The sequence below is a fragment of the Phoxinus phoxinus genome (genome assembly GCF_949152265.1).
Source record: "Phoxinus phoxinus genome assembly, chromosome: 4".
In the NCBI taxonomy this organism is placed as follows: domain Eukaryota; kingdom Metazoa; phylum Chordata; class Actinopteri; order Cypriniformes; family Leuciscidae; genus Phoxinus; species Phoxinus phoxinus.
In genome coordinates this window covers 24,290,412-24,317,989 of record NC_136879.1, presented here as the reverse complement: position 1 = coordinate 24,317,989, position 27,578 = coordinate 24,290,412, and the positions used below count along the sequence as shown (strand labels likewise).

The following is a 27,578-nucleotide window of genomic DNA, read 5'->3' as shown; positions in this document are numbered from 1 at the left end:
TCTAATACTATTATTTTGTTGATGCTGTGTATTTTACGATAGAATCAATGGTCACCTATATGGCCTTTGTCAAGCTTAAATAGCCTTTCCACTAGCCCTTCCCACTCTCTGGGTCCTTCCTGAAATCCTGATGAGAAGATGATACTGTACTAGAAGTCTCCTGAAGGCCCGGCAGGCCCATAGGCCCTGCAGGCTGCGAACACAGCCTGCTAGGCCTTCACTCTCCCAACAGAGTCAGACTGTATTTTCTTCAATCCAACTCAGAGGAAAACTGCAACTTTTCCATTACTGAATGGGCAGCCATCTACTCTTCCGACTTCCTCACTCCTTGGATGCCAGCATGGCCTCTCCGGCCCAGATCTGCATGTGCTCAGCCATGTGCTCATGGAGAGAGAGAACTTTCAACCAGAACGGAGTCAAACTAACCAGGCAAGTTCATCATATCTTCTTCCTCCAACGGAGAATAAAATGATTACAACTTCCATGTTTGACACTCTCAGAACCATCAACAATTTCAATTTTCAACAACTTCAAGAATCGAATCCACTGCACAACCCATGCAAGTATCAATTTAATGAGGTGCTCTGAAAATGATATGCTGATGGTTCTTTTCATAGATCCATTAATGGATCTTTCCTATAGTTACATTTCCTGCTTCCGGTTCCATTCTGTCACTCACCCTTTTTCCTGTGTGTGTGTCTGTATGTGTTTAGATTAGTTATGTTTGTGATTTAGTTAATAAAACTTGTACACAATACATGTTTGGTTCTGATTCTCTGCTTGCAACATGGTTTACTTTATGATTTAGATTTTGACTACAGGCTCTTAGTACTGTACAGTAAGAAAGACATTTCCCTTCCCCGGAAATTAATATTTCTTAGAATTAATAAAGAATTAACACTGAGTGTTCACAGGACGAACAGGTGGGTTGATTGTAATATTAACTTCACTACATTAAGTTAATTATATTAACTGATCCAAATATTTATAATCAATTATAACAAGTTATTATTGATTATTAATATTTAATAGAGCTAATTTGCTACAATACCATGGAGCAATACATTGATAAATGAAATATGATTCAGTGCTGAACTTACTTGCTGGGTGTAGGGTCATCTATCCGGTTGGCCAGTTGGCTCTGGCTCTTGCTGCGTGTGAGGGTGATGCTGGGAAAGAGGTTTAGCAGCTTGCGGGAGGGGGGTGGTGGAGTTCGTGGAGGTTTCAGCTTGCCGGACTTTTTGGGTGGTGGGGTGGCTGGAGGGGTGGACAGCAGCCGGGAGGTGCAGTGGTTCAGCTGCGGGGAGGACGAGAAGGGGTCCATCAGCCCATCACAGCGAGTGTGGACAATTGTAGGGAAGTCCGTTGAGGGTAGCGCAGACACGGAGACGCAGGAACGAGGGGCAGGCAAAGCAGAAGAAGGGGGCCAGATGTTTGGGTTGGGACTGTAAGACTGAGGTGCACGCATAGAACAAGAGAGCGGGTCAGCAGAGGTACTGTCACGTCGAGGTTCTGCTATCCACGGGATGCCCTCTTTCCTGAGAAGTCCTCCTGTTAAAACACAAAAAGCGAGAGACTTTAGGACAATTCAGGATCAATGCACTGCTCAGGACCTTGACTAAAAGTGGCATTTTAGTAATCATTTGAATTAGGTTTTTAAACATTTTGAGATTCCATTTTAGTTAAAATTTTAGATATTTGTTTTATGTTTTTTTTTTATTATTATTATTTCTGTTTAGCTTTCATTTACATTTAATACATTTTTATTTCAGATTTTAGTTATTTTAGTACTTCAACTTAAGTTTTTCCATGTAATATTTATATATTTTATTTGAGCTTTCATTCACTTGGCAAATAAATAAATCATTATTTTACAGCTTTTTAGTTAATAATAACAACACTGTTGCTCATAAATTAAAGGTTTTGCTGCCATTGGCGATATATGATATTTTGTCAAATATCATCTCCACATGAGCATCTCATCATCATCTATTTGAATATTTGTACAGTAAAAGTAATTTATTCCTGTGATGCAAAGCTGAATTATTGTCAATGTTAAAAACAGTTGTAGTGCTGCTTACATTTTATTTTAAAGCAGTGGCTTTTTTTTGTGCCCAGATAACAGCATTTATTTGAAATAGAAATAATTTGTAACATTATAAATGTCTTTACTGTCACTTTTAATCAATTGAATGCATCCTTATGAAACAATTTTATAAATGCATCCTTATTACTTAATTAATATACTGTAGCTAGAATTAAAGGCAGGTAAAAAGCCTAGAGCACGGCCCGTATGAAGAGTGGAAAGAGGAGGGAGTCAGCAGTGACCTGTGTCAGTAGCGCTCTTGAGACAGGAGAGGGCAGCGGTGATGCGGGAACACTCCTCACTGCTAGAGCCCAGTCTTTTCATGGTGTCTTCCACCTGGGCACTGGACATTTGCAGCAGAGCATCCAGGGACAGCTTCGCAGGGACTGCCTGGAAGACAGAATAAAACCATAATCATTCCATATAGTCAGAAATGGACACAGATGATTATCTGCACATTATTCTTGTAAACTGATATGTATTCAGTAACCAGCACCAGATATGACTTCTTGACTCAATATTGTCTTATTTGACCAATGTCTTTGGTATTTCTGTGGACACTGATGTGGCTCTAGTAAACAGACAGAATGGAGTCTATATAGTAATTAGTGAAAGATTAGGTGATAAAGCCTCCAGGAATCCCTGCGCCGCCACTGAGACTGCTGGCATCTCATGGCACCACACTGAGCCAATGTCCAGATACTCAGATAGCAAAGTGCACAGTCCAGTTTTCTTTCACTGTCCACCCTCTCTGTTACATTCCTCCACCCTACAACATTCCTGCGCTCTTTGGCGTCTCCCTGCCGTATTTCAATTCTCACCCAAAACACACACGCGGCTTACTCAAACGCATGACTGAGAAGCTGCCCAGCAACAGTTGTCGCTGTGGTCATTGTAGTCTCCATGGTAAATTAATAGATAACAGGGCGCATGAGACTAGGGCTGGGTTAAAAATATGGATTTCTCACATTTAATTGATACTCATTTTAAAGAGCTGAAATCGATTCTTAATTTCAGTTGATGAATGAAATAAGCTTTGTAGCATACCTCCCATCCAATACATTTTGTTACCCTCTGATATGAAACCAAATCTTAGCTTTCAATTTGTACATTTTATTTTACGAAATTCAAACAATAAAGATACAAAAATCCACATCATGTCTCATGTAACCGCTCAACCCCTGAAAGACGTCAATAAAACAGCCACGTAATATTACATTTACCTCAGAAAAGCCATTCAAAACTTGTTAGTCATCTAGAAAAATTAGTCCTAGAGAGAAGCATTTTGCTGAATGTATGCACTATATTGCAAATTCATTGTATTTTCACTTAATCTGTATATTTAATGTATTTTTTAATAAATCAATCAGTTTTTTATAACAGCCACCATTTAAATGTTTATTTTTTTAAAAAGTAGAATTGAGTAGAAACATAAATATTTCATTCATCAAATATTTATTATATAGTTTATTATTATATCTTTTTTTTTGCAATTTAAATGAAAGTAGCCTAAAAATACAGTGCCTTGAGAAAGTATTCAAATGCCTTACTTTTTCCCCATTTTATGTTGCTGCCTTGTTCAACTACTTTAAATTAGTTTTTTTTTTCACATTAATCTACACACCATACATCATATTACAAAGCAAAAACAGTTTTGTGATAACTTTGCAAATTTATTAAAAATAAAAACCTTGCCTAAGTAATTAATACCCTTTTTGAAATTTAGCTCAGGAGCATTCCAATTTCACTTGTGGATGTTACTACACTTCGAGCTGAGTTGACCTGGGGCAAATTCAATTGAATGGGTATGATTTGGAAAAGTTCTGACAGCTGAAAATGCATATCAGAGCAAAAACCAAGACATGTTGTCAAAGGAACTGCCTGTAGAGCTCAGATACAAGATTGTATTAAGACACAGATCTGGGGAAGACTACAAAAAAGGATTCTGCATTGAAGGTTCACAGAAGCATGTAGCCTCCATAATCCTTAAAGGAAGATGTTTGGAACAACCAGGACTCTTCCTAGAACTGGCCTTCTAGCAAAACTGAGCAATCGATAAAGAAGGGCCTTGGTTAGAGAGAGTGATAACCAAGAAGCTGATGGTCACTTTGATTACACTCCATATGGAGATGGGAGAAACTTACAGAAGGACAAACGTCACTGCAACACTCAACCAGTCTGGGCTTTATGGCAGAGTGGCCAGACTCAAGCCTCACCTCAGTGAAGAAAGACACATGAAAACCCATTTGGAATTAACAAAAAAAGCACCTAAAGGACTCTCTCAGACTGAAAGAAACAAGATGCTCTGGTCTGACGAACCTCAGTTCCAAGCATCATGTATGGAGGAAACCAAGCACTGCTCCTCACCTGCACAAAGACGAATGTAATACAGTATAAAATGTTTCAGCAGGGATTATTCTGGGTTCATTCTGACACAGATGAACCCAATGTGATTCATGTACTTTGTCACTGCTATGTGATAAACTTATTCATCAAGATTCACTATTACTGTATCATTACTGTAAGAAATTGTAGTCTGAACACCCAGCTTTCACTCCAAGTTATGTATTAGAATATGCTCCTTCCCTAAAAAGAGCTTAATTGACCCTTCGCAGGGAGCTTGATTGACAGGTGATCTGACCAATCATACTTCGCCATCCGCCATTTTGTCCGACAAAGCAGTCAGGAGAGTTAGTAGATTAACATGGGAGGATTTGAACTTGAAAAACGGAGTGTGACGTCTTTCCGCGGTTAAAACAACATTCCTTATGTCCATTTATGATTATTTGATGCTATAAATGAACTAGAAGGAAGAGATGATCGGTTCACGAGCAGCTTTAACTGAGGCTCTACAGCGGTCTGTCACGACACATTAAAGAGCCACAAAATTGTATTTATTGTTTAAATTTCTTTTTAAAAATAACCAAATTTAAAAGGTGAGACTTTGTTTAATATGTTTAATATCAAAAGTAACCGAAAAGTAACCTGGTCTGTCCTGTCTGTCAGCGTGTTGTCAGTCTCCTCTCTGCTCCGCGATGTATTTTTCAACATGGTGGGGCGTGAGAGCGGCGTAGCTTGTCGGACATAGCGACAGTAACTAAGGGGGGGCGGGTCTTTGCTAACTGTCAATTATCATAGAGACAATTCCTCCCGATCTCAGTAATATGCAGTACCACTGGAGTGATACTGTATCACTTATAGCGTGGGAGTGGCCGTCAAGAACCATCCTGTGTTAAAAAGGATACATGAATATGACTATCAGGGATTTCAAACAATCTTATCACCTTAACATTTGGGTGTTCCCATCTGAAAGAATATCAAAGATGTGGGAACGGAAGGCTATCACTTTCATTGTTATCCTCAATTTACATTTAAGCTGAGCGGGTAGACTAATGTAATAAATACAGTATAAAATGTTTGAGCAGAGATTATTCATAGCAGAGATGAATAGAGAATAGAGCAGAGATATAGTCACAGTAAGGCTTGCAGCGTGAATGTAGCCTCGGAGATCGCAATGCGCACAGAAACATTCAGGAGCACAGAAACGTATCAATGCTGCACCGCGAATTTGTAGTAGCTTCGCTACAGAATTGCTACTTTATATTTCTTTGTGACGGTGGTAACATCACTGGTTTTGAAGTAATTAAATTCACAGCGAAGTTGTTCATTGAGAGAGATCCTGAAGAGACAGGTAATTCACACATGCATCTCTCATCTCTAGATAATTCATTCAAATAAATGTAATAATATGCACTACTTTATCTCTGTGTCTGATTCAAAGCTGGCAGAATGCTAGATCGAATGAGCTGTAACTGACAATAATAACTGACATTTTTTACCCTTCTGGTCAAATATTGCGCTATTTGCGACAACTTTAAGTTGTCAATGCCATGGTATAACCGGGATAATCAACAGCTAATTAAAACGAGTCGGGTGGTTCTTTGCCTCCATCTCGTGCATTAAAATCGTTTTAATGCACAGCTAGCCGTGGATTATCCCTTACATAAACTATACTAAAAACAAATACACAAATAAATCAATTATATATTGATAAATATGTATTGTTTTTAAAATACAAGCAATTTCTAAATATGTAGAGTTAAAAATAATAACAGTTAAACGTAAAATAAAAGTTGTATTTCCTCCTTTACACATGTAATTGTGTTTGTATTACAGCACAACACAAACAAGTGAAACTGCTTTCTAAATAGCATGCAGGGCACTCAGGGGAATGGGAATCTTCCAGCATCCTTATGGAGACTTCCTTTTTGAACAACAGCCAGAGATCAGAATTAAGAACACAGATCTCTTCTCAACAAACCTTACAGCTGGAAGAACAAGAGACCAATATTAACTTAAGCGGAGCCTAAATCAAACCAATAAGTGTAATCTTTCCATAAACATAAATACAAATCATCTCACAACAGGGACATGTACATAATGAGTGTGTAAAATACACATCTTGGTTGATCTATATGACTTGTATACATCTGAGTTAATAAGTATGTGAATTACTGTGTTAAAAACAGACAAGCCGGGGCAGAGAGCAGGTGAAATGACACATACCGATACCGAGGTGATGTCTGAACATGCCTGTTACCTGAGTTTATGAGCTGACGTAACACAGGGAGTGATGCTTGAACATAAAAGCAAGACGCAGCATTTTATGCTAGTTTCCGTCCAAACAAACACACACAAACTACCACCCACCACAATTCAAATCATCCAGGTAAACCCCTAACAAATAATTATTACGAATAAGTTGTTGACAGTGATGGTTACTGCTGGTCTGTTAGTAAAGTGAAACTACAATCAATCAGAAAAAGTGCCAAGATGTGTCCTCACAAACAAAATAAATAGATAAAAATCCCCAAGCCTCTCTCAAAAAGCCCTCCAGTGGAATTTCAACTTGATAAGCATCTCAAACAAATGAGATACAAATGAGGAACTTCCTCACACGCTCGTGAGTTTGCAAGCCTCTTGACATAAGCCTGATGTGTTCAAACATAGCGTTAGTAGATATCTGCCGTTGCTAATTTCGTTTGCAGACTTTCTATGACCACAGAGGCACTTGATACTCCACTTGCATGCAGGCAGGAAACCGACAAACATCAACAACAAAACACGGTCTTAAAATGAGATTCCAAAACATGAAGCATGTCAAGAATACTATACCACGAGAGATTCTGCACTGAAGTTGTCCTGTCCTAAATCTCATATCCCAGAAACACCAAATCAAAGTCTCTCCTCAGAAGTCAGTCACGCTGTGAGAGCTGCTCCCTTCCAACCCAAACTTACCCTCCTACTCGTCCCGTCCCGTCCCTCCTCCCTTTCCCCAACGTCCCTCCCATCTATCCTTCCTGTGAACATGCCTGGGAAGTTGCTCCACAGCTCTGGACACTCCTCCTAAAAACACATGGTCACCAACTGAGCCGTTCAGTTTCCTGTGTGCAGATTAACATCCCTTGTCTCAACTAAGTATGGGTTGCAATGGTCAACTAGTCATCTCAGGGGCACTATGCAGCTAACCAACTAACCTATTTATTTGTTTATTTGGAAGGGGTATAGTGGTAGTCCAGAAGAAATACAGCCAAAAACACGTTTTGACAACTTGTGTATCACAAATTTGTATATTTTTTCCCCCATGTAGTATAAATAAATAAATGCAACTAAATTTGACAGGTTTGACATATCGCTTTCCATGGGGTAAAAGTAGTCAATTGAGCCACAGTGCCATAATTTAATAATAAAAAGACCAATTTCTCCCATAAATAAAAAAGTCCTGAAGAAAACCTCCGACCAAAGATATGAAAGATGATTTTTAACAACTTGTGTGTATGACAAATTAGTATATTTTTTAATCAATCAAAGTTCTAATATAAATAGGTTATATGACTAAATAAAACTTCAACTAAACTTGATAGCCATGCAATCCATGCAATTTTAGCTTTGAAATTTAGTTTTCCACATCATTGAAAAGGTGGTCATTTCTGCCACAATGGCACAACTTAATTATCAAAAGATCAATTTCTATCAGAAATAAAATACAATAGTACTGAAGAGAACATACGCATGGAAAACGCACTTATTCAATTTGATATGACAATAGTATAGCAAATAAATAGCTAAATAAACTGCAAATAAACTTGATAGCCAGCTATGACAGTTATGACATTTTGTTTTTCAAAGGTGAAAGTGGAAAAAGAATTATCAAAAGTTAAATTTCTCTTAAAAAATTTTTAATAATAAATACAATAAAATAAAATGCCATGCTGTGAATGGTTTTGCATGTAAAATGCCACTTCAGTTTCAGAATAGTTCAAATGTTCAAGACATTCTGATCCATTATGTTTCTCTTGTGTAAAGGCCCCCTTAGAAACGCTTCTGACTGGGGGTCAGGTGAACTTGAAACCAGCCTAATTACATAAAGTTACCTTAAAACAGATTATCCGACTGCTTGTTCAGGCAAACCACTGACTAGTTGACTTAAAAAATAAGCAGTTTTGAACATCCTTATTGTCATCCCCACAACTGCTAACTGAGCCGACATCACAGATTCCACATGTTCTACAAAAAGAAGCATTTATGATGCTATTAACTGAGCAGGATGTCTTTGTGACTGTGTGAAACTGAGATTAATGAGGGTTAGGCTGGCCTAAGTCGTTCTTTGACCTGTCACCATACATTTTGTGCATGACTGATCATCCCGGGCCAAAAGAGAGGCCACATTAGAGGAACAAAGAAGAGCAAGAAAGGGGGTACAGCGCAGGAAACAGAGGTTTGGGTGAGATTGCTTTTTTGTCACAGACTCTTTTTTCTTTCTATCTCTTTCTTTTTATCTTTGCCTTAAGGAAGGCCTGTAGTGGATCCACAGGATGTGACCCACAAAAAAGAAATATGACTCAGACAACCACTCCTGCCTGTGCCCTTTAGACTTAGCCTACTCCATAACACACGTTGGCATGTTTTGGACTGCCTTAATTCAAATGCTCTAAACCCTGGTTGATTTAATATGAGCAGCATTATATTTCATAAGCAACTCATAGTCAGTCACCACTACAAAATATAGCAACAAGTCAAGAAATATATAAACACAAATTTGAATGGTGCATCATGGTTGTTGCTCCACTCTCTCCCTGTTGTTGAGCAATGGGAAACCCCATCAGACTGTGGCAGCTGGGAACTTCAAGGAATGAGTCACAATATACAAAATAAAGTGTAGTGAGTCGTGACGTCAACTCATTGACACTCGCACACAACATATGCGTATTAACCTGTGTTATTTTAGTATTACTATTATAGTTTTTATTCATATTTTGAATTAGCTTTTTTTATATGTATATTTTATATATATTTTTTATTCTTTAGTAACTTTGTTTTGTGTTTTTGTAAAAAAAAAAAGTTTTTTATTATTTATTTCTAGTCTAATCTTTATTTATATCTAATATTTGTATTAATAATTAAACTATTTCAGCTTTATTTCCATTAACAATTTAAAAATATATATATTTTCACTTGATGATAATAACCCTGGATATGATCAGATGGTTACATATGCCCCAAAGTATTTGGACACCTGGCTTAAATTCTTAATGTTATTGCCTTACATAACAAATGTTTAAACCAAAATAGTGTTTATTTTAAAGAAATATAGCATGAGCATTATTTCAAGCAAAACCTAAGGGGAACTGATACAAACACTAAAGAGCACCGTATAAATGATTACCACTAGTTAAAAAAGAAGAGTGACATCATTAGTTATAAAAAAAAGTGCTAGTGTCATTAGCTTACAGATGCTTATGTGTTTTAATGCCTAATACTTGTAGGTCAACTGTAATTTCATATAGAGCATGATATCATCAGATGAGGCCGGTTGTGACATCATGACATCAGTATGACTAAACATGCTCAGATACAAAGTATATACCGGTATTTAACCGTTTTTATGTAACAACACATATGGTTATGATCAGTCACAGTAAGATGACACCCAAGATAGTTCTCCATTTCTAGTAACTGCAATGTAAACAAATACTCACACAGCAGTAACAATATCAAGGGTGTTTCCTAGGAACTCTGTAGACGCACCAGGAACCACAAGCCACACATATGCAAAATATCTCCAATGAAACCCCTTTCCCTAAACTGTCTAATCATGCAAATACAACCAAATTGGCCGAAGTACCATCTTGATGGCCACACACTCTCAGAAAAAAAGGTCACTGTCACTGGGGAGGTACCCTTTCAAAAGGTACACCTTTGGGAACTAAAGAGTTTTTACCTTTTTAAGGGTACCGGCCTAGGGACAGGTTTTGTAGCATTTATTTTCTGAGAGTGCAGGAGGAGTAGCATTCCGATGCTCTTTCAGAGAAAGTTCTGTTCCATTCAATTACACTGGGGCAACTGGATTCCCTGCTGTCCTCTCCGAGAGAGGCAGGCTGCCTATGGGTGTCCTGCCACATGCATGCATTCCTGCCCTGTGAATCACACTCTAGCAGCCTGGTGTGATACGGTAAAGAACACACTTATTGAGTTAGGGCAGTGATTGGGGCAACTTAACTCAAAATTGGATCTCAGACTATAGGACTAAAATAAAATAATATTTATTGTATTATTTTAAATACTAAAATAAAATAAAAGTCAGCATACTGTATGCATGTATGTAACTGTAATTATATTCAAAGTAAATACAAATATTTTCCAGACTACATTAAATGTGTTTTCTTGCAAAAAGAATACACATAGTTTATGCTGACCACAATATGTTTTGTGCGGTAAATTACTGACTGCCAATATAATGTTATTCTTCTTAAACAATTATTAATATCAATACATTTTAATTTAATTTAAAGACATTTTAGTTTACTTTTGTACAATACACAATTTTGGTACCATTGGGTCAATACAATCTAAAGCGAAACCAGGCAGACAGACAGAAATGGACTGTTTACAATGACAAGGCAAGTATTTTGGGACATCTCAGAGAGAGGAAAACTGGAAGAGACAATAAAAAAACCACAAGAAAATAAACATGCTGTCCTACCGCAGTGACCGAAGTGAAGCAGTCAGCTAATCAGAGGCATGCCGCAAAGTGACCTCTCTCGTCCCCACTAGGATAAGTTGTTTTTATTTTTAAAAGTTTTGTTCCTCAGTCTTGTATGCGCTGTTTATTTCCCTGTTTGTATGTTTCCTTGTCTATTGAAGACAAATACGTCTACGCATTTGCCAGGCAGTCATGAATGCAGTGCTGTTCTGGTCAGCTTTGTGCATGACAGTATGGGGGCGAGGGGGGGAGGGAGGTTTGGTTGGCAGAGAGAGAGACCCCTTTAGCAGTCTAAAAACAGACCGACGGGAGAGTTTAACACAGTGGCTGACACTGCACATTCTGAGCTTTGGAGTGGGATCAGGTGTGTGGATCCACCGAGAGCTGGAACGCCACAGAGACCACAGCGAGCGAGCAAGCAAAACATCTTTCCTCCCCTGTCCAAACCCTCCAATAACAAACATTTGGTAAACAGACATTCTTTAAGTAGAAGATAGTTTAAGAAGCCTGTTTTTAAAGAGAAGAGATTATATTGTACTTTCATGCTTTACATATTGCTGTATAGTGAAATAAACAGAAACAAACTTCATGTTTTAAATATTGCTGTATAATAAAATAAACAGAAACAGCAATTAGGTACAAGATGCCATGCTTTACAGAAGTGCATTATGTGGTGTTTAATAAAATGGTTAGTAGATAATGCAAATTTGAGGTAAAAACTTATTATTCTGAATGTTATTCTATTTATTCATGCATGCATTTATTTATTTATATTTATTCTACATTCTTAAAGTGTGAACAAACAGTCACTTATACTGTATATGTAAACTAAAACCGTTAAATGAAAAAAAAATTATAAATTAAATATAGGTCATGAAGCAGGGAAATATGGTAAAATTCCTCAAGGCAATAAAGGAACTAAGAAACAAATGCATTGAGTACACACACACACACACACACTGCTACCTCTATGAGTTCCGTCCGCAGGTTGATGGTGTGGAGCCAGTCTGTGAGGTGTGGGTAAGAGTCCAGCACCAGCGGTCGCTCACTCTCGGGAACACTCTTCTTCCACTCTAGCTGTTTACTGATGTACTTCACCAGCTTCACCTGTAGATGGCAACCACACACAGACTGCTGTAACAACTGATTTGAGACTCACTGATGTAATATATCTGTTTGCTTTTTCAAATGACACCATCTGTCCTCTAATTAGTTTGTATTCCTTAAAACATAAAGAGAAGAACTCTTCTTAATTACTTCATATGAAGCTCTGTGGATTGAAATCCTTGGAGAAAAAACAGGATGACATCAGACATTAAACAGGGCAAAAAAAAACAAAAAACATGTCATGCCAAATTTCATGTTTCACAGCACTTCAGAGAAAAGGAGCGGTTTCAAAGTGACTAATCAGATGCCACAGATTGAAATAAGTACGTCAATGAGGGACAAGCATGTGATAATTAAGTATACTCATTTTTCTCTAAGCCTTCGTGTCCGCAAGCGAGCGTTGCACGCGGAATGCAAAGCGAGAACAGAGCAAAGGAAATCCCCATGTGTGACTTCATTGTAAACGGGTGGGCGATGAAAGTGTTGTGTGTGTGCGTGGTGTCAGTTAAACAACCAACTACAGTGCACACAAACACTGTACACAAGCACGGCCATGTTTTCTTGAGTTCAAATACCAGCCAGTGCTTCCTCCGGTCATTATCTTACCATCACTAGACTGGGTTAAGAACAACAAGCTAATAATGTTCAAGGCTCACTGGACAAAGAAAGACGCTTCAGACGGTGCCCTCCCTTTGTTGCCGTAACGCTCCCACTGCAATAAACAGTGCTGTCTATAAATAGACACTGGTTATCATGGCAAAGGAGTCTGGACTCTTTCTCACAGGGGCGTCTGTTCTGCCACTATGGCAACCCTGGCTGGAAGAACACACTTGGGTCCCATGTGACATCATGGAGCAGCAAGACACTGCGGTCCGCAGGTTAACAGAAACCACCTCACACCTGCCTCGCAGACAACCACAGCTGCAACTGTGCTCATAAAGAAGAGCTCGTTTCACTGACTAAAAAGACTGCTTGAAAATAAAAAGGTTACTTTAGGTAAATATTTGTTAAAAGACTTGGTCCCATAGGATGTTTGGTGCTTCTTTTTTTTATTCACTTCATTGACTACAAACTGCATGAACTGAAACAATACTGGTACTCCCCTTGTTTACATATATAGATACGGTATATATAAATAGCTGATTTAAGATTTAAACATAGCTATAATAAACATAAAATAATCATTTTTATCAAGCTTATATGTTTATGTTCAGTGATGAAAAATTACCTATTAATTGTCATTAAAGTGAAATTACTGAACTTAAATATACAAGCTTGAAAAAAATGCTAATTTTAGAAGAAAAATTCAGATGGCACTTAGAGGCTTTTGCATCTGAAGTCTTCAAATATAGATATACCAAAAGCTAGATATAGATACAGCTGAAGCTGTAAATAGGTAGAATTATAGTTATAGGTATAGCTGTAAATATGGATATAGCTGTGTAGAATATATATACACTACTTTTTGAAAGATTTATTTTCAGAAATAAAATAATACTTATATTTAGCAAGGATGCATTATATTGACCAAATGTGTGTTCTTTTTAACTTGCTATTCATCAAAGAATTCTGAAAAGATTTAAACACTAATATGAATAAGAATGATATGATTGTTTTTGAGCAGAGAATGAGCATATTAGAATGATTTCTGAAGGATCATTTGACACTGAAGACTGGGGTAATGAAGCTGAAAATAAAGCTTTGATCACAGGAATAAATTATTGTCAAATATATTCACATAGAAAACCGATATTTCCAAACTATAATATTTAAGTTAGTGTTTTTACTGTATTTATGATCAAATAAATTGAGACTTGGTGAGAACGAGACTCAAAAAACAAAACTTTAAAAAAAAATTATGGTAGTATATGCATGTACAAATATATGATAAACTGTTAAAAATATCATTACACAATGAGAAGATTAACCAAATTAAATTGAATCACATTAATATTTGCTCAGAAAGGCCCAGAATGAAGATAATTGTAAGACATTACACTAGCAAATGAAAACAAAAAAGTTTTAATTGCGTCAATTTCTTTAAAACTATTTGCATGATCTTGACCCTTTTTATTATTTTGATTAAATAAATGTACAATATTGAACTAAAACAATGTTTTTATTTAATATTTTTATGGGATTTTATGGTACAAAATAATATTTATGTTATAGTTATGATCCCTGTATTACTTGTTAACCATTTTTTGAGCATGCATGTTTAAGCAACTTAAACTGTCCTAAATATTGAATGCTTTGGAGCACAGACTTAAAGATAAAAAAGTGAACCAAAAAAAGTTATTTGTTATAAGTTAGTTATGAAAATTGCACAAAAATTATATTTTTACATTTGATATGAAGTATACATTTTCCAAAACATGATTTACTGTGAGAGAATGAAATCCAAAAATCTAAAAAAGTTGTGCACCAAATTTGAGGTTGATATCTCAAAAATGTTTTTTTTTTATCAGTAAGATTTTATTTGGCTGCAGTACCAAACATTTCCACTAGATACAGTTAATCTCCCATTCATTTCCAATGCGGTCATTTTTGACTGCCAACAAGTGTGACTAGTTTTTCCAGGACCATTTAACCTTTTTGAATCATGTCCATACGTTTGTGTGTGTCTGTGTGTGTGTTCACATAGCAAGTGGCAAAAGCTTTACCAAGTAAATAAAAAAAAGTGTACATTTTTGCGGCCAAAAATGACAGAACAGCACCAGAGGGTTAAAGATGCAGTATGTTATATTGACAACGGTTGAAATGGGTACTGCAGTCCAAATTCAAAATATTGGAGAGAGTGGTTTCCCCAGCCCCATCCTCCTCAGACGCGAGTTACGTGGTTGAGGACATGCAACAGAAAAGAGTGCAACTGACAATGGATAGCATAAGATGATCAGCTAATGTAAAGTATACGTTTGCAATGTTTTTATTGCAGATATTTGGTTGCTGGCTTCAATGGCTGCAATATGCGGTGTTTTCCACCAACTGGCAACCCAGGGTGTCGAAATACTATTGGGTAATTTGGCAGTGTGGGCGGGATCACACAGACCAAAACAAAAACACACATTCAGATACGGAACACGCATTTCAACAGCATTGCTTTTCAGAGAACCAAATATTTGAACTTGGTATATTTTCTAAATCTCTGCAAACATATCATGGTACTTTTAAGCTTTAGTACAGTCAAAAAACTACATACAGAACCTTTAACGTCTTAAATTGAACACTAGTAGATACAGACATATTTTTTCAGATGTTTCCGATTTACCTGACCTTCAACATCATACATAAAAAAGCAAATAGTCAAAACAGTCAAAATTTTTGCCTTTGTCTAATAAGAGCGACAGGGCAGACGGTGTCGTCAAGCAGGAAAAAAAGTACCAGCTATTAATGAGAACCGCAAGTGTGTGAGAAAAATTCGAACCGTTTCTAGATTTCACACACGGTTACACATTAACGTTTTTATCAAAACTTACGATCTATCGAAAGATCACCACAGAGAAATACACTCTGTAGTCTAGGTCACTGAGACAAATCAGCCTGCACCTGTAGCCCAGCAACCAGCCACCTGTGCAGATGATGAGCTCTTTCCATTCGCATCTCTATATAAGGTCACAGCACTCTGGAAGAACGCAGCTGCAGTATTGGAGCGCCTTACTGGCTGTTAATTCCACAGAGACACGACAGTGGATGGCTTTATGTATGAGCGTATTATCACCTCACCCTTGCAAAACTGCCAAGATAGCACGTGGCACAGTCTTCAAAAGAGGAACAGTGTATCATTAAAGTTTCAAGAGCTCTATAGCATTCTGAGAAGGTGCGCTGGCTCTTTTCTCAAGGCACTATGTGAGAATGCCCCCAAGCTGATTTGATGCATCGGTCGGCCACGAGCGAACCTCAAACACAACAGGGTGTTAGCTTCCACCAGACACAGCCTGGCACAATGTGCAGGAGTACGCCTGTATTCAATGACGCCTGTATCTCTCCTCTCATCTGCCGTCTCCATTACACCTCTCAAGGGGAGGCTGGCGTATGGGGCAGGGGGGACCTGCTTAACTAAAGTGTCTGCGTGAGACCTGAGAGGATAAGTTGAGAATCTTTTGTGACATTCAAAAACAGCCGTCCTCGCAAGAGAGGCTCGTAGATGCAAAGCAAGAGGTAAGAGACACAATCCACACGGTACGATGGTGTCTGTTACGAAAGTTATTAAAGAGCATGTCGGCAATCATGAGTTTAGCAAGTGATTTCATCATTATGGTTCCTGGCAAAACGGTGCAACAGTCATTTCAGGAAGAGGAGTGTTTCTGTCATGAGTGTGCATGGAGAAATACATGTGATTAGATGACGTAATTTCCGCATCTTTTGTGTCGGCATGCACTCATTACTGCAAATTCACTTAATTTCATCAAATTTGACAAGCTTTGCATAAAGAAGTGCCACGGTTGTACCAGATGATAAGGTAACTGTAGACCGTAGTGGAGAGATGTGGATCCTGTTACACAGTGTGTCACCAATACAAGCAAACCCGCTCCTTTGGTTTCTGACAATAACATAAAAGGCATATGGGATAATGAATGCTATGTTTAAACAATCCTACTAACTCCAAATTAATCACTTGAGTAGCGCACATGGGCAACCACAAATGTGGCAATTAAAAAAATGGTTTGTCTCAATGATGAAATATTTAAAAATCAAAAAGAGAATAAAAACAGAATGTTTAATAGAAAAGAACATGTATGTAAATAAAAGGCAAGTGCAAGCACACATAAAAAGTGAATAAAAATGGAGGCATTAGACAATAAAGTGCAAGGGTGTGTGGTACGTCATAAGACACGAGAAAAGAGAAAGGGGGAAAAAGCTGTTGAAAAACCGCATGGGGATTTCCTGATGTGAACAAACATTAGCCGGTTGAGAGGTCTATGCTTCACCGCACCTAATGGGCCTCGCAGCGATGTGTTAACTTTCCAACCATAGAAACAAAGAGCAAATGAGCCTTAAAAAGCCTTTGATGAGCACTCACGCTACCGAGCAAAAGACTCGCATTTCCTAGAAATCAAAACTGAGACGTTAGGGAGTTGTGATTCTTCAAAATGTGTTTTTCCCAGATCTCTTCAGTCAATTATAGGGTCTATTAAATGAAAGAGCATCATCTAGAAAATTCACTCAAGTATGATTAGCACTGCCCTGGCGCAGAAACAGGTTGTATGAGCTCACATCCAACAATGTGGCAATCCCTCTTCCCATCCACTGGAAATTTAATGATTCTGCAATAAGCCACAGGCCTGTACTCAAGGTAATTGGCCCAAAATGGTTCTTACAGATGGTAATTTAAAAAGGAAATCAGGTAGTTAAAATATATTTGTGTCACGAGTCAGCATACTTTACAGGTTAAACAATTTAGCAGTTTGTTAAATCATGGGTGTCCAAAGTAACAGCCCGCAGCTTTTCTATTAAAATATATTAGATGTGGCCCGCCACGCATAATTTACAAATCAAGCCGTTGCAAAGTCAACACAAGGTGACAGCACTAGCTTTTTGGCCAGGTGTAGCAGTAAACCATGAGTGACAACTTGACAATTGACCGTTCGCAAAGACCCGCCCCCTTTAGTTACTGTTGCTATGTCCGACAAGCTATGCCGCTCTCACGCCACACCATGATCTCACGCAGTGAAAAATACATTGCGGAGCAGAGGACAGGAACGTTAAACGCGTCAAAACAGCGATACTCGTTTGAACCGCGCAGCACATGGATGGACCATTTATTAGCTCAGCCCAAAAGACAGCGCAACAAATGCTCAGAACAAATGCATTTACTTGCTGACCGGTCTCGATCATCACGCTACCACTAAAACAGAGATTCAGTGAGAAGCACAGAGTTCTCCGAATACTTGTTAAAATCCACAAATATCTTGGTTATTTAAACTAGTTTAGCCAGATGAAACAGTGCTGACATTCTCAATAACACTGACGTGGAAAACAGGAGAAACATTGTGCGACAACAATCAGTTATAATACTTTTCAATCCACAAACCAGCAATATTTGCAATGGATTTGCTGTAGTAACACTAACTGTAACAATGGTATTGTTCAGCAGAAATGTGGGAATATTCAGATCACATTTTTATTCCATTATTATGTATGGTAGTAATGAAATATAGCCCCAAAATTACAAAAGTTTTGGTTATAATATACCATAGAAACCATATTGCTACTTTTTACCATGGGAGTGAGGTGCCATGTGTGGTTTTACCTGTGATTATCATGATCTAAATGTATGATATTATGGAAGACCAAAAGTAATTTTCATAAAAGTAGAGTTCTAACTTAGTAAGAATATTTTACCCTATAACATTTTTATTGTTTTTTTATTTTATTTGTGAATTATTTATTTTAATATGCTCTGATAGTAGTGCATTTCTTTTGACACATTATACATGTCCCACAGCAGACATCTCCCACCTTGTCTTCAGATGGGGGAGACCCCTTTATTAAAAGTGACGTCATTGCAGCATGCAGGGGCAGCACCAGCTCCAAATACCCAGCAACACGAAGCAGTGAAGCACAACTCATTAGAATATGTTATCGTAGACAACACATTTTTTTAACCACCCTACTACTCAAATCTTGGTGAATAATAAGATAAAATAGTTTCCTTACCAGACCAAAAGTTCTCAGACAACAGATCTTGGACCGACGTAATTTTTAATTTGTTCTTAAACCTCTCAAAACTTGCAAGCCATTATAACTGACAGGCTGATGTTTGGTGAGCTGTCGGTAGATACTAGGGCTGGGTATCGATTCATATGTTCCAATTCAATTCGATTTCGATTCTCGATTCAATTTCAATTCTAAATTAGATTTCAATTCCCGATTCGACTCAATGAATATAGATTTAATAAAGATCCTATATATATATTTATTTTTTTGAACATAAGTTTACAAGTGGTTAATTAATAAACAAGAAATAAACCCACAAACCAGTATATTAAACTCTTTTTATTTTAGGTACTCCTGATTACATTAAAACCCAACTTCAAATGCATACAATGAATAGACAGGATTTTGATGCAAGATGAAAAATTGATGCTGAAAATTAGAACAGTTGCATGCCTTGATCAATCAGGATCAGGTTATTCTATGTTTAAGATAAAACAAACATTAAATCTCACAGCATTAGCTGTAACATGGAGGCTGCAGCCAGTGAAGGAAAACTAATACTGGCTTTTGGGTGATAGGTAAATAAATATGGAAAAAAAATGAATTTTGGCCTTTGAGAATCGATTTTGAATCAACCACATTTTAAAAATCGATTAATCGAAAATTTTTATGTTTTTGCCCAGCCCAAGTAGATACTACACTTTTTATACTTCGTCTGTTAAAACGGCCATGCCCGTCCACAAAAAATCCCAAAAAACAACTTGACAGAGTTTATTCGCCAGCACAAAACAAGTGGAAAATGTGACTTCAATGCACAGCACTTCCTGACCAATAAAAAAACCTTGCATTTACACATTTTAAACCGATGCACGATTTGTTCCTGAGAACAAACAGTTTTGCAGACTGACAGACTCTGGCCACAGAGTGGTTGTGGCCAGATCTGTACTGAGCGTGGAGAACATTTAGTGATAGCCAGATGGCGTTACTGAAAGACAAAGAAGTAGTAACTCTAATACTAATTTTATTTAAGTGCCTTACACTTATCTCAATGTGAAGAAATAATGTGCAAGATTAAGTGGTAGATTTTCACAGTTGTTTGCAGACTGACAGTCATTGCGTTCTGAACATAAACTGCATGAAACAGATGCAAGTTCTGTGCAAAACTAGTTTCAAATGGCCCACAACTCGCATGCTAGAATGAGACGCATAATACAACAGAAAATATATGCATATCTGTGGAGACAAATAGAGATAAATTCAATTAAAATACATGGAACGGCCAAAATGAACTAAAGATGTGCATATTTCACATGCAACACATGACTTATGATGCTGACTATTAATGCCACTGGAATTTTAAATAAGTCATAAGGGGTCTTCATGATTTGCAGTGACAGTCGTGCATTTTCAATGAATGTTGGCCACTAGCACTGGAAGATCCACCTAGGGTGACAGGTTTCCTGATACAATTGAATACTGCAGTCAAGCAGAAGTGCCTACCGGTACAATGACTTGGTGACCTCCAGATCGCTGTTAATATGAATGCCTGACTTCTTTACAAGGAGAGAGTGTGGGTCTGCTCCCAGACAGAGACGTAACACTCATTGGTTGTTTATGTTATTGTGTAACACATGGTTCTAGGACATCTGCTAGTGTCCATGTCCGCATCTGTTCTCCTTACTAGATCAAACAAGAACCAAAGGATTTTCTATTGTTCCACCATCAAGACAGATAAAAGACATGTCAAAATGCAAACTGCTTGTGTTCTCCAATATCAATAAACAGACAGTCTAGTTTATTCTGAGTGCTTGATGTAACCCTACTCCTAATGCAATTCGGCCTTTCACTCGCAGGCTTATTGTTCAAGCGGGGAGAGGGAAGAATGCATTGCCTGGACTTTCCACTACTTTTGTTCTTCGGCCCTTTGATGGATGCCCTCGGTCTACACCAAAGTGCTTAGTGGAGTTGCGGCATTACAGGGTTGTATCGTGCAGAGTCAGACTCACTTTCGCAAACCTTCCCTCGGATTGGGGAATCTTGCTCACTAATCACATGCATGTGAAGTGAGCATGCCTGCTAAATATAGGAACAGCCACAATAGCACAAACACAGCAATCTTTCCCAATGACCAGAGAAGACAAACAACTAACCAGAGATTCTCAGCTGCCAGAGAGACAGCCAGTTCGTCCACAGGAATTTAGTGAGATTTACTGACAGGAATCTAAACGATAATTGCCATTTAGCACCATCTCTCAGTGTTTTGCTTTGAGTATCAGGAAAACAGATCGCCGCGGTTATCAAAGTGTGTCCCAGAGGGACAAAAACAAAGCCCTGCCCAACTGTTTCGGTCACACTGATTGGGACATTTTTTAAAAGGCTATGGAAATTAAAGGTATAGTTCACCCAATAATGAGAATTAGCCCATGAAGTCATATTTGGAGTTATATTACAAAATTGGCCTGGTTCTTCACAGCTTTATAATGTCAGTGAATGGCTGTTTCTGTTTTGCGGAATGCTGAGATAGGGGCAAAAATATAATATAATATCATATAACAATTTTATTTTCAGGAAAATCACAAACGATTCAAGATTTTTTTTTACTGTGACTGAGCAGTACAGCTAAATTAATTACCACATTTGAAAAATGTAGCCTTACAAGGTAGAAAAATATTAAAGAAAAAAAAATGACAGACCATTTAGGCCAAAGTAGGGGTGAGCGAAGATTAAAATCTTTATTTCATTATTTTATCTCTATAATGTGCATCTTTGTTCTTATTTTTAATAATTACAATATAATACAAAAATGTAATAAGGAGTGCTTTATTTTTTCACAGTAAGTGTATTTAACAGTAGCATTCAAGTAATTTAAATTGAATAAACAAATGTAAAATGAAAACACTACATCGACTTCACTGTATAAATTATATACAGCATATATACTGATTCTGTCTGATACACTGATTATTCAGTCAAGAGCAGGTCTTCAACGCAGATTGTGGAGACGTATTTAAATCGATCACGATCAAAAATCGTGATACCACACACCCCTATGTTGAGGTCCAATGTGTGACAGAATGACCGCTTCTCCTGAAATCAGAGGTGTCCAATCCTGCTCCTCCTTCTTGCAGAGTTTAGCTCCTGACAGGCCGGAACCAGCTACTCTAGGTCTTTAGCATTAGGTGTGTTGGAGAAAGTAAAAGTCCATTTATCCTGCAGAGCTGATCTCCAACCATAGACAGGTGTACTCTGCAAAAAGGTGGCTCTCCAGGAGTAGGACTGGATTGAGACTTTGTGAGAGGGCTGTGCTTCATGCTCCCTCTGGCCACATTTTGGTTACCTCTGGAAATCGTCATCTTCACTGGGTATGCAAATTGTATCCTTGCAGGTCCAGGAACGGAGCCGCCGATAGGGAATCCCGTGCCACCACCTGGATACTGCAGCGACTCAGATTACCATGTCGCTCACTTTGAGCCGGCCCTTGGGATGTCAAGCCACACTTCAAGGCCTGACGCCATACTGTGTTAGTCTTCTCTCAGCCCTCCACAACTGTCCACTGAAAGCTTTTAACACTGCTTGCAGGTCTGGCTACAGAGTGCACACTGGACCTACGTCTCCACAGGTATCAAAAGAGTCATGGCCACCTGCTGTCTTTTGCCTTCAAAGTTGACCTTTCTCAACACCGGTGTCACCAGGGTTGTGTACACACCTTGCGGACCCAAAGATCCAAACATAAAAGCAATTACATAAGCTGATGACATCAACAAGATGGCATTAAAAAAAAAGTCTGATGAAAAGAAAACGATCACAAAATGATATGATTGGAGAGATCAGACAACCCAACTGCTCACAGTGTCAAAGACGTGCACCTAAAAGGGTTAGTTCACCCAAAAATAAAAATTCGGTCAGTAATTACTCACCCTCATGTTGTTCCAAACACGTAAGATTTTCGTTCATCTTCGGAACAGAAATGAAAATATTTTTGATTAAATCTGAGAGCTAGCTCACTCCTCCATGTAATTGAAACTTGCCGGCCCAGAAAGTTAGTAAAGACAATGTTTAAAATAGTCCAAGTGACTACAGTGGCTCAACCTTAAGTTTATCAATCGATGACAATACTTTTTGTGCGCAATGTCGATGTCTTTATTAACTTTTCTGGGCAGATATCAATTACCTAGCAGCCTATGAAGAAGTGAGCCATTTTTCATCAAAAATATCTTCATTTGTGTTCTGAAGATGAAAGAAAGTCTTATGGGGTTGGAACAACACGAGGGTGAGTTATGACTGACAGAATTTAAATTTTTGGGTGAACCAACCCTTTAACAGTGACCTCAACACATGGACCCTGATCTCCTCTTCCTTATCCATACAGAGGAGACTAAATGGGATAGTTCACCCAAAAATAAAATTAAAAATTAAAATTCTGTCATCATTTACTCACCCTCAAGTTGTTCTAAACCTGTATATTTTTTTTGTTCTGCTGTACATAAAGGAAGATATTTGGAACAATATTTTTTACCAGGGAGATCTTGCCCCCCCCATTGACTACCATAGTATTTTTTTCCTACTATGGTAGTGAATGGGGGGTGGGGTGGGGTCTGCTTGGTAACAAACACTCTTCCAAACATCTTCCTTTGTGTTCAAGCAGAACAAAGAAATGTATACAGGTTTGGAACAACTTGAGGGTGAGAAAATGATGGAAGAATTTTATTTTTTGGGTGAACTATCCCTTTAAGCTAGTGAAAACTCTTCTACAGGTGTGTCACAGAGAGTACCTGAGTTACCTGCTGGATCACTGTCTGGTATGTTACCTGCTCTTTTTTTAGAAAAAAAAAAAAAAAAAACTCTGCCGTATAGTGAAAATAGCTCAGTTCATTACTGGAACCGGACTTTCAGCTAACAAGGACTGGACGGGAAGGACCGGGTCCCATCTCTTTAGCCATCTGGCTTGAGGAGTCCAAAACCACTAGACGATAAACTGTTTCTTCCCACAAGTTTTCAGACTATTTAATGACTGACAATCAACAAATTGACTGTCCACCCCCACCCAATGCAGAAATGCAACCCATACTCCTGACTCAGCTTGTTATTGTTCTACATCAGCACAATCCTTGCCGCATTACAGTCATTTTATGAGCACTAGAATCTGTATACGTTTACATCTGGCAACATAAGTCCATCTGACACTGTCTGCACTGCTTATTAACACTATATTTATACTTATTGCTTACTATTTATTGTATATTGCTTGTAATTACAGTTCACTGTGTGGCCTTGGTCACCACCACACATTATCATACTCTGTTATATAAATGTGTGGTTTCAAACAACATGCATTTAATTCTCTTTCTTGCACTTGGCATATAATAATGAAAGTGATAAAAAAAACATGACATGACCTGACTTGAACGAGTGCTATTTCTGAATTTAATCATGAGAAAAACTCGAAGCGCCTCCCTAAGACTATACAGCCAGTAGATAAGTATCTCCAAAACAAGCACCAAAACCCACCACAAAGTAACAATTGCCTGTGTCTGTGAGAACAAGCATCCTAAAATCTTCAAAGTTAGATGGTTTATTTAACAAAGCCTCAAGCCCAACTTGATTATTTAAAAGTTTGAGTCTGCAAGCATGAATATTTAGGAGGGAACATGAAAGCCATGTTTTGATTCAGAGAAGAAGGTGCTTGACCTTACGAAGTAGATAAGTTTGTATTCGTGGAAAAGCCACTTGTTATGGGGTTTCAAAAAATGCAACCAGGACTAAAAGTGACACTGTTCCACAGGTTCAACCAACTTTGGATTTCAGTTCACTTTTGTGGGAGGGGTTAACCACTGTTACAAAATACCTGCATACGGTTAAAAATAGCACTAACACTCTGACATATGCTCTTCTTGTTTGCAGAGCTAAACTCAGATAACAGGCTGTTTGACATGATGGAACATATTTTTAGATCAGCTTGAGGACTTTGACTAGTTTACTCATCTACAATAGACTATTGCAAAAGTATTCCATTGCAGTGATTATCGTGAGGATGAGTATGACAATTATTCAATATGAAAGCTTTTGCAAAATCATTATTGAAAAATCGCTTCAAAAAGTTCATAGAGAGATCATAGTACAACTAATTTGAATTGAGCAGTTTAGTCCAAATTTTCTGAAGAGACACAATCCCTATGATGAAGAGATTGAATTTAGGCTTTTATTCACATTTGTAAACATCCATCAACTCGCACATTAGTTATGGTAAACAGAAGCTCAAGCATGTGCAAGAACCAATGAGGTTCATTTTTGTGTGTTACACAATGTTTAAATGTGAATAAAAGCCTAAATTACAGCTGTTTATCATAGTGATTTTAACACGCTTCAGAAAATTTGGACTAAACCGCTCAATTCATATGGATTAGTTTTATGATCTCTTTGTGAACTTTTTGAAGTGTCTAAGTGTAGATGGGTAGCTGTCAATGGAGAGTACAAAAAAGCTCTCCGCTTTCGTTAAAAAGATCTTCATTTGTGTTCCGAAGATGAACGAAAGTCTTAAAGGGTTAGTTCGCCCAAAAATTTAAATTCTGTCAGTAATTACAAACCCTCATGTCATTCCAAACCCGTAAGACTTTCGTTCATCTTCGGAACACAAATTAAGATATTTTTTATGAAATCTGAGAGCTTTCTGTCCCTCCATTGACAGCAACGTCATTGCAACTTTCAAGGCCCAGAAAGGTGGTAAAAACATCGTTAAAATAATCCATGTGACTACATGAGGGTGAGTAATTACTGACAGAATTTGCATTTGTGTGAACTAACCCTTCAAGGGTTTTGAATGACACGAGGGCTTACTGACAGAATTTTTATTTTTTGGTTGAACTATCCCTTTAAAGGTCGGTTTGTGATTTGTAAAGCACTGCCTTAAAGCACCATATCATACACATTATAATTTTCATGACACATCTGGTCATGTGATCACAATATAAAGGAGTGACCGCTCCATGTTATTTCTCAAAAGTGCTAATTTCTTCAAGTGCAAAACGTTTCTACTTCACAATGCACAACATTACACAAGTAAAACTTGACATCAGGATAGGGCAGGCAGATGCAACCTCAATAACTGTCAAGAACCAGGAAACAATGTGAGCCAAGAGGGGGTTTCCATGACCCTAGCATTTATGACGTTAGTGTCAATGTATTAATAGACAAATAATAATAATAATAATAATAATAATGATGATTGTTTGCACCTACAAAGCAAACATTATTATTCGCAGTTTGAATCACACTAGTGTCATGGTAGGCTACAAACTTTGAGTAATAACCTGCAACCTGGCATGAACACTGTCTAGATGCACTGAAGCTTGATATTACAAGACACATAGGCTAGGCAAAAACTGAATCCTACGTTACCTCAAAAGCGCGTATCTCGTGTTGGGTCAGGTCGTTAGATGCGGCGCACTTGGTCCGGAGCCCCTTCAGGCTAGAGATGGAGATCTCGATCAAGCTCTGGATGAGTTTGCACTGGTGAAGCGCGTCCATCCCCGCGTTACTGACACCACTCCCGTCCAAATGCTCCTCATCACTTGCGACCATGTTTCCACCTTTGCTAGAGACAGTATCCATTCCTCGGCATTGGCACGGGTTTAGGGGCATGAGCGCGAACTACAGCAAACACTAGTCCAACATGTTTGTGAACGCATGTAGACTAAACGGAGGTGACAGTCCTACTCCAAATGAGTTATGTACTAGTTCAGAGCTCAAACATACTCGTGGTCTAGGTTGACAGCAAGACAGAGCGCCTTGTCAGCTTGTTCCGCCTCAAACGTACATGCATATCCCGCGAAGCCCTGAGAGAAGCGCTCGCACAAGTTCCCCCCCCCCCCCCCAGTCAGCTGTTTGATGTAGCGTTTCGTGCTTTGCAGTGTGGGAAATGAAGTTTTGTTTACACGCGCATCGGACCGTTTGAGATCACTTACGTAATATATATTTTTATTTTTTTTACATTGACGATAAGTTTGTTGCTAAGTAGCCTAGCCTATGTTATTGCGACATTGCGATTTATAAGTAAATTATTATTCTTAAAAAGTTGGGAAGAACAATAGTAGGCTACCCTAAGCTATTTATCGTAAGACGATCACTTCCCTGTCAGTTTTGAATTGTGCAGATCTGGGGGGTGTTTATTTTACGGAAGTGAATTTAAGCACATGCACATTATTGATTATGGTAACCAATCATGTTAGATAAATGTTTGATAAATCAACAAAGAAAGTTGTATCCAAGAATAGGCTATACAATTGGCCAATGCAATCTAACATCGTCCAATCCTGATAGATAAAAAAAACACTAAAATTAATTTGCATTAACGTGCATCCCTATAGCCTAAATTAAAATGTGTAATTACTAATTAGCAGGTTAGGGCACTCATTTCAGGTTTTTCACCTTACACCTTATCATGACATCACCTTAAATTTGACACGATAAAATGTTGCCCCAAAACTATTTTTTTCAAATTAATATCAATATATTATAGGTTTCCAATCATATAGAACTTGTTTTGTCACATGTCTGCTCTCTTGTATTGGTTCAGTGTTACAGTGTTCCCATTATGTCATCTGAGGCACACTTTGTATAAAAGCTGGAAAAACATGTTGAGTGAGTGAGTGAGTGAGTGAGTGTGTGTGTGTGTGTGTGTGTGTGTGT

The 27,578-nt window shown here is 38.0% G+C and overlaps 2 protein-coding genes across 13 annotated transcripts in view; both read right to left on the bottom strand.

The window, feature by feature from the left end:
• The window catches only part of ksr1b (kinase suppressor of ras 1b), a 42,985-nt gene extending 16,217 nt beyond the window's left edge, over nucleotides 1-26,768 (bottom strand). For 4 of the 11 annotated variants that reach the window (XM_079609601.1, XM_079609604.1, XM_079609605.1 and 1 more), the window contains exons 1-4: nucleotides 26,289-26,756; nucleotides 12,096-12,236; nucleotides 2,329-2,476; nucleotides 1,101-1,551 (exon numbers count right to left, since the gene is read on the bottom strand). In XM_079609601.1, coding sequence (XP_079465727.1) covers nucleotides 1,101-1,551; nucleotides 2,329-2,476; nucleotides 12,096-12,236; nucleotides 26,289-26,531 — 983 coding nt within the window. In that variant the 5' untranslated portion in view covers nucleotides 26,532-26,756. Of the gene's footprint in view, nucleotides 1-1,100; nucleotides 1,552-2,328; nucleotides 2,477-7,261; nucleotides 7,385-11,129; nucleotides 11,365-12,095; nucleotides 12,237-26,288 lie in introns of those variants that run through there. The other 7 variants (XM_079609608.1, XM_079609610.1, XM_079609602.1 and 4 more) reach the window with 5 other exon arrangements.
• vezf1b (vascular endothelial zinc finger 1b) overlaps nucleotides 1-27,578 on the bottom strand; it is a 534,049-nt gene that overhangs the window by 432,776 nt on the left and 73,695 nt on the right. The window lies entirely within an intron of this gene.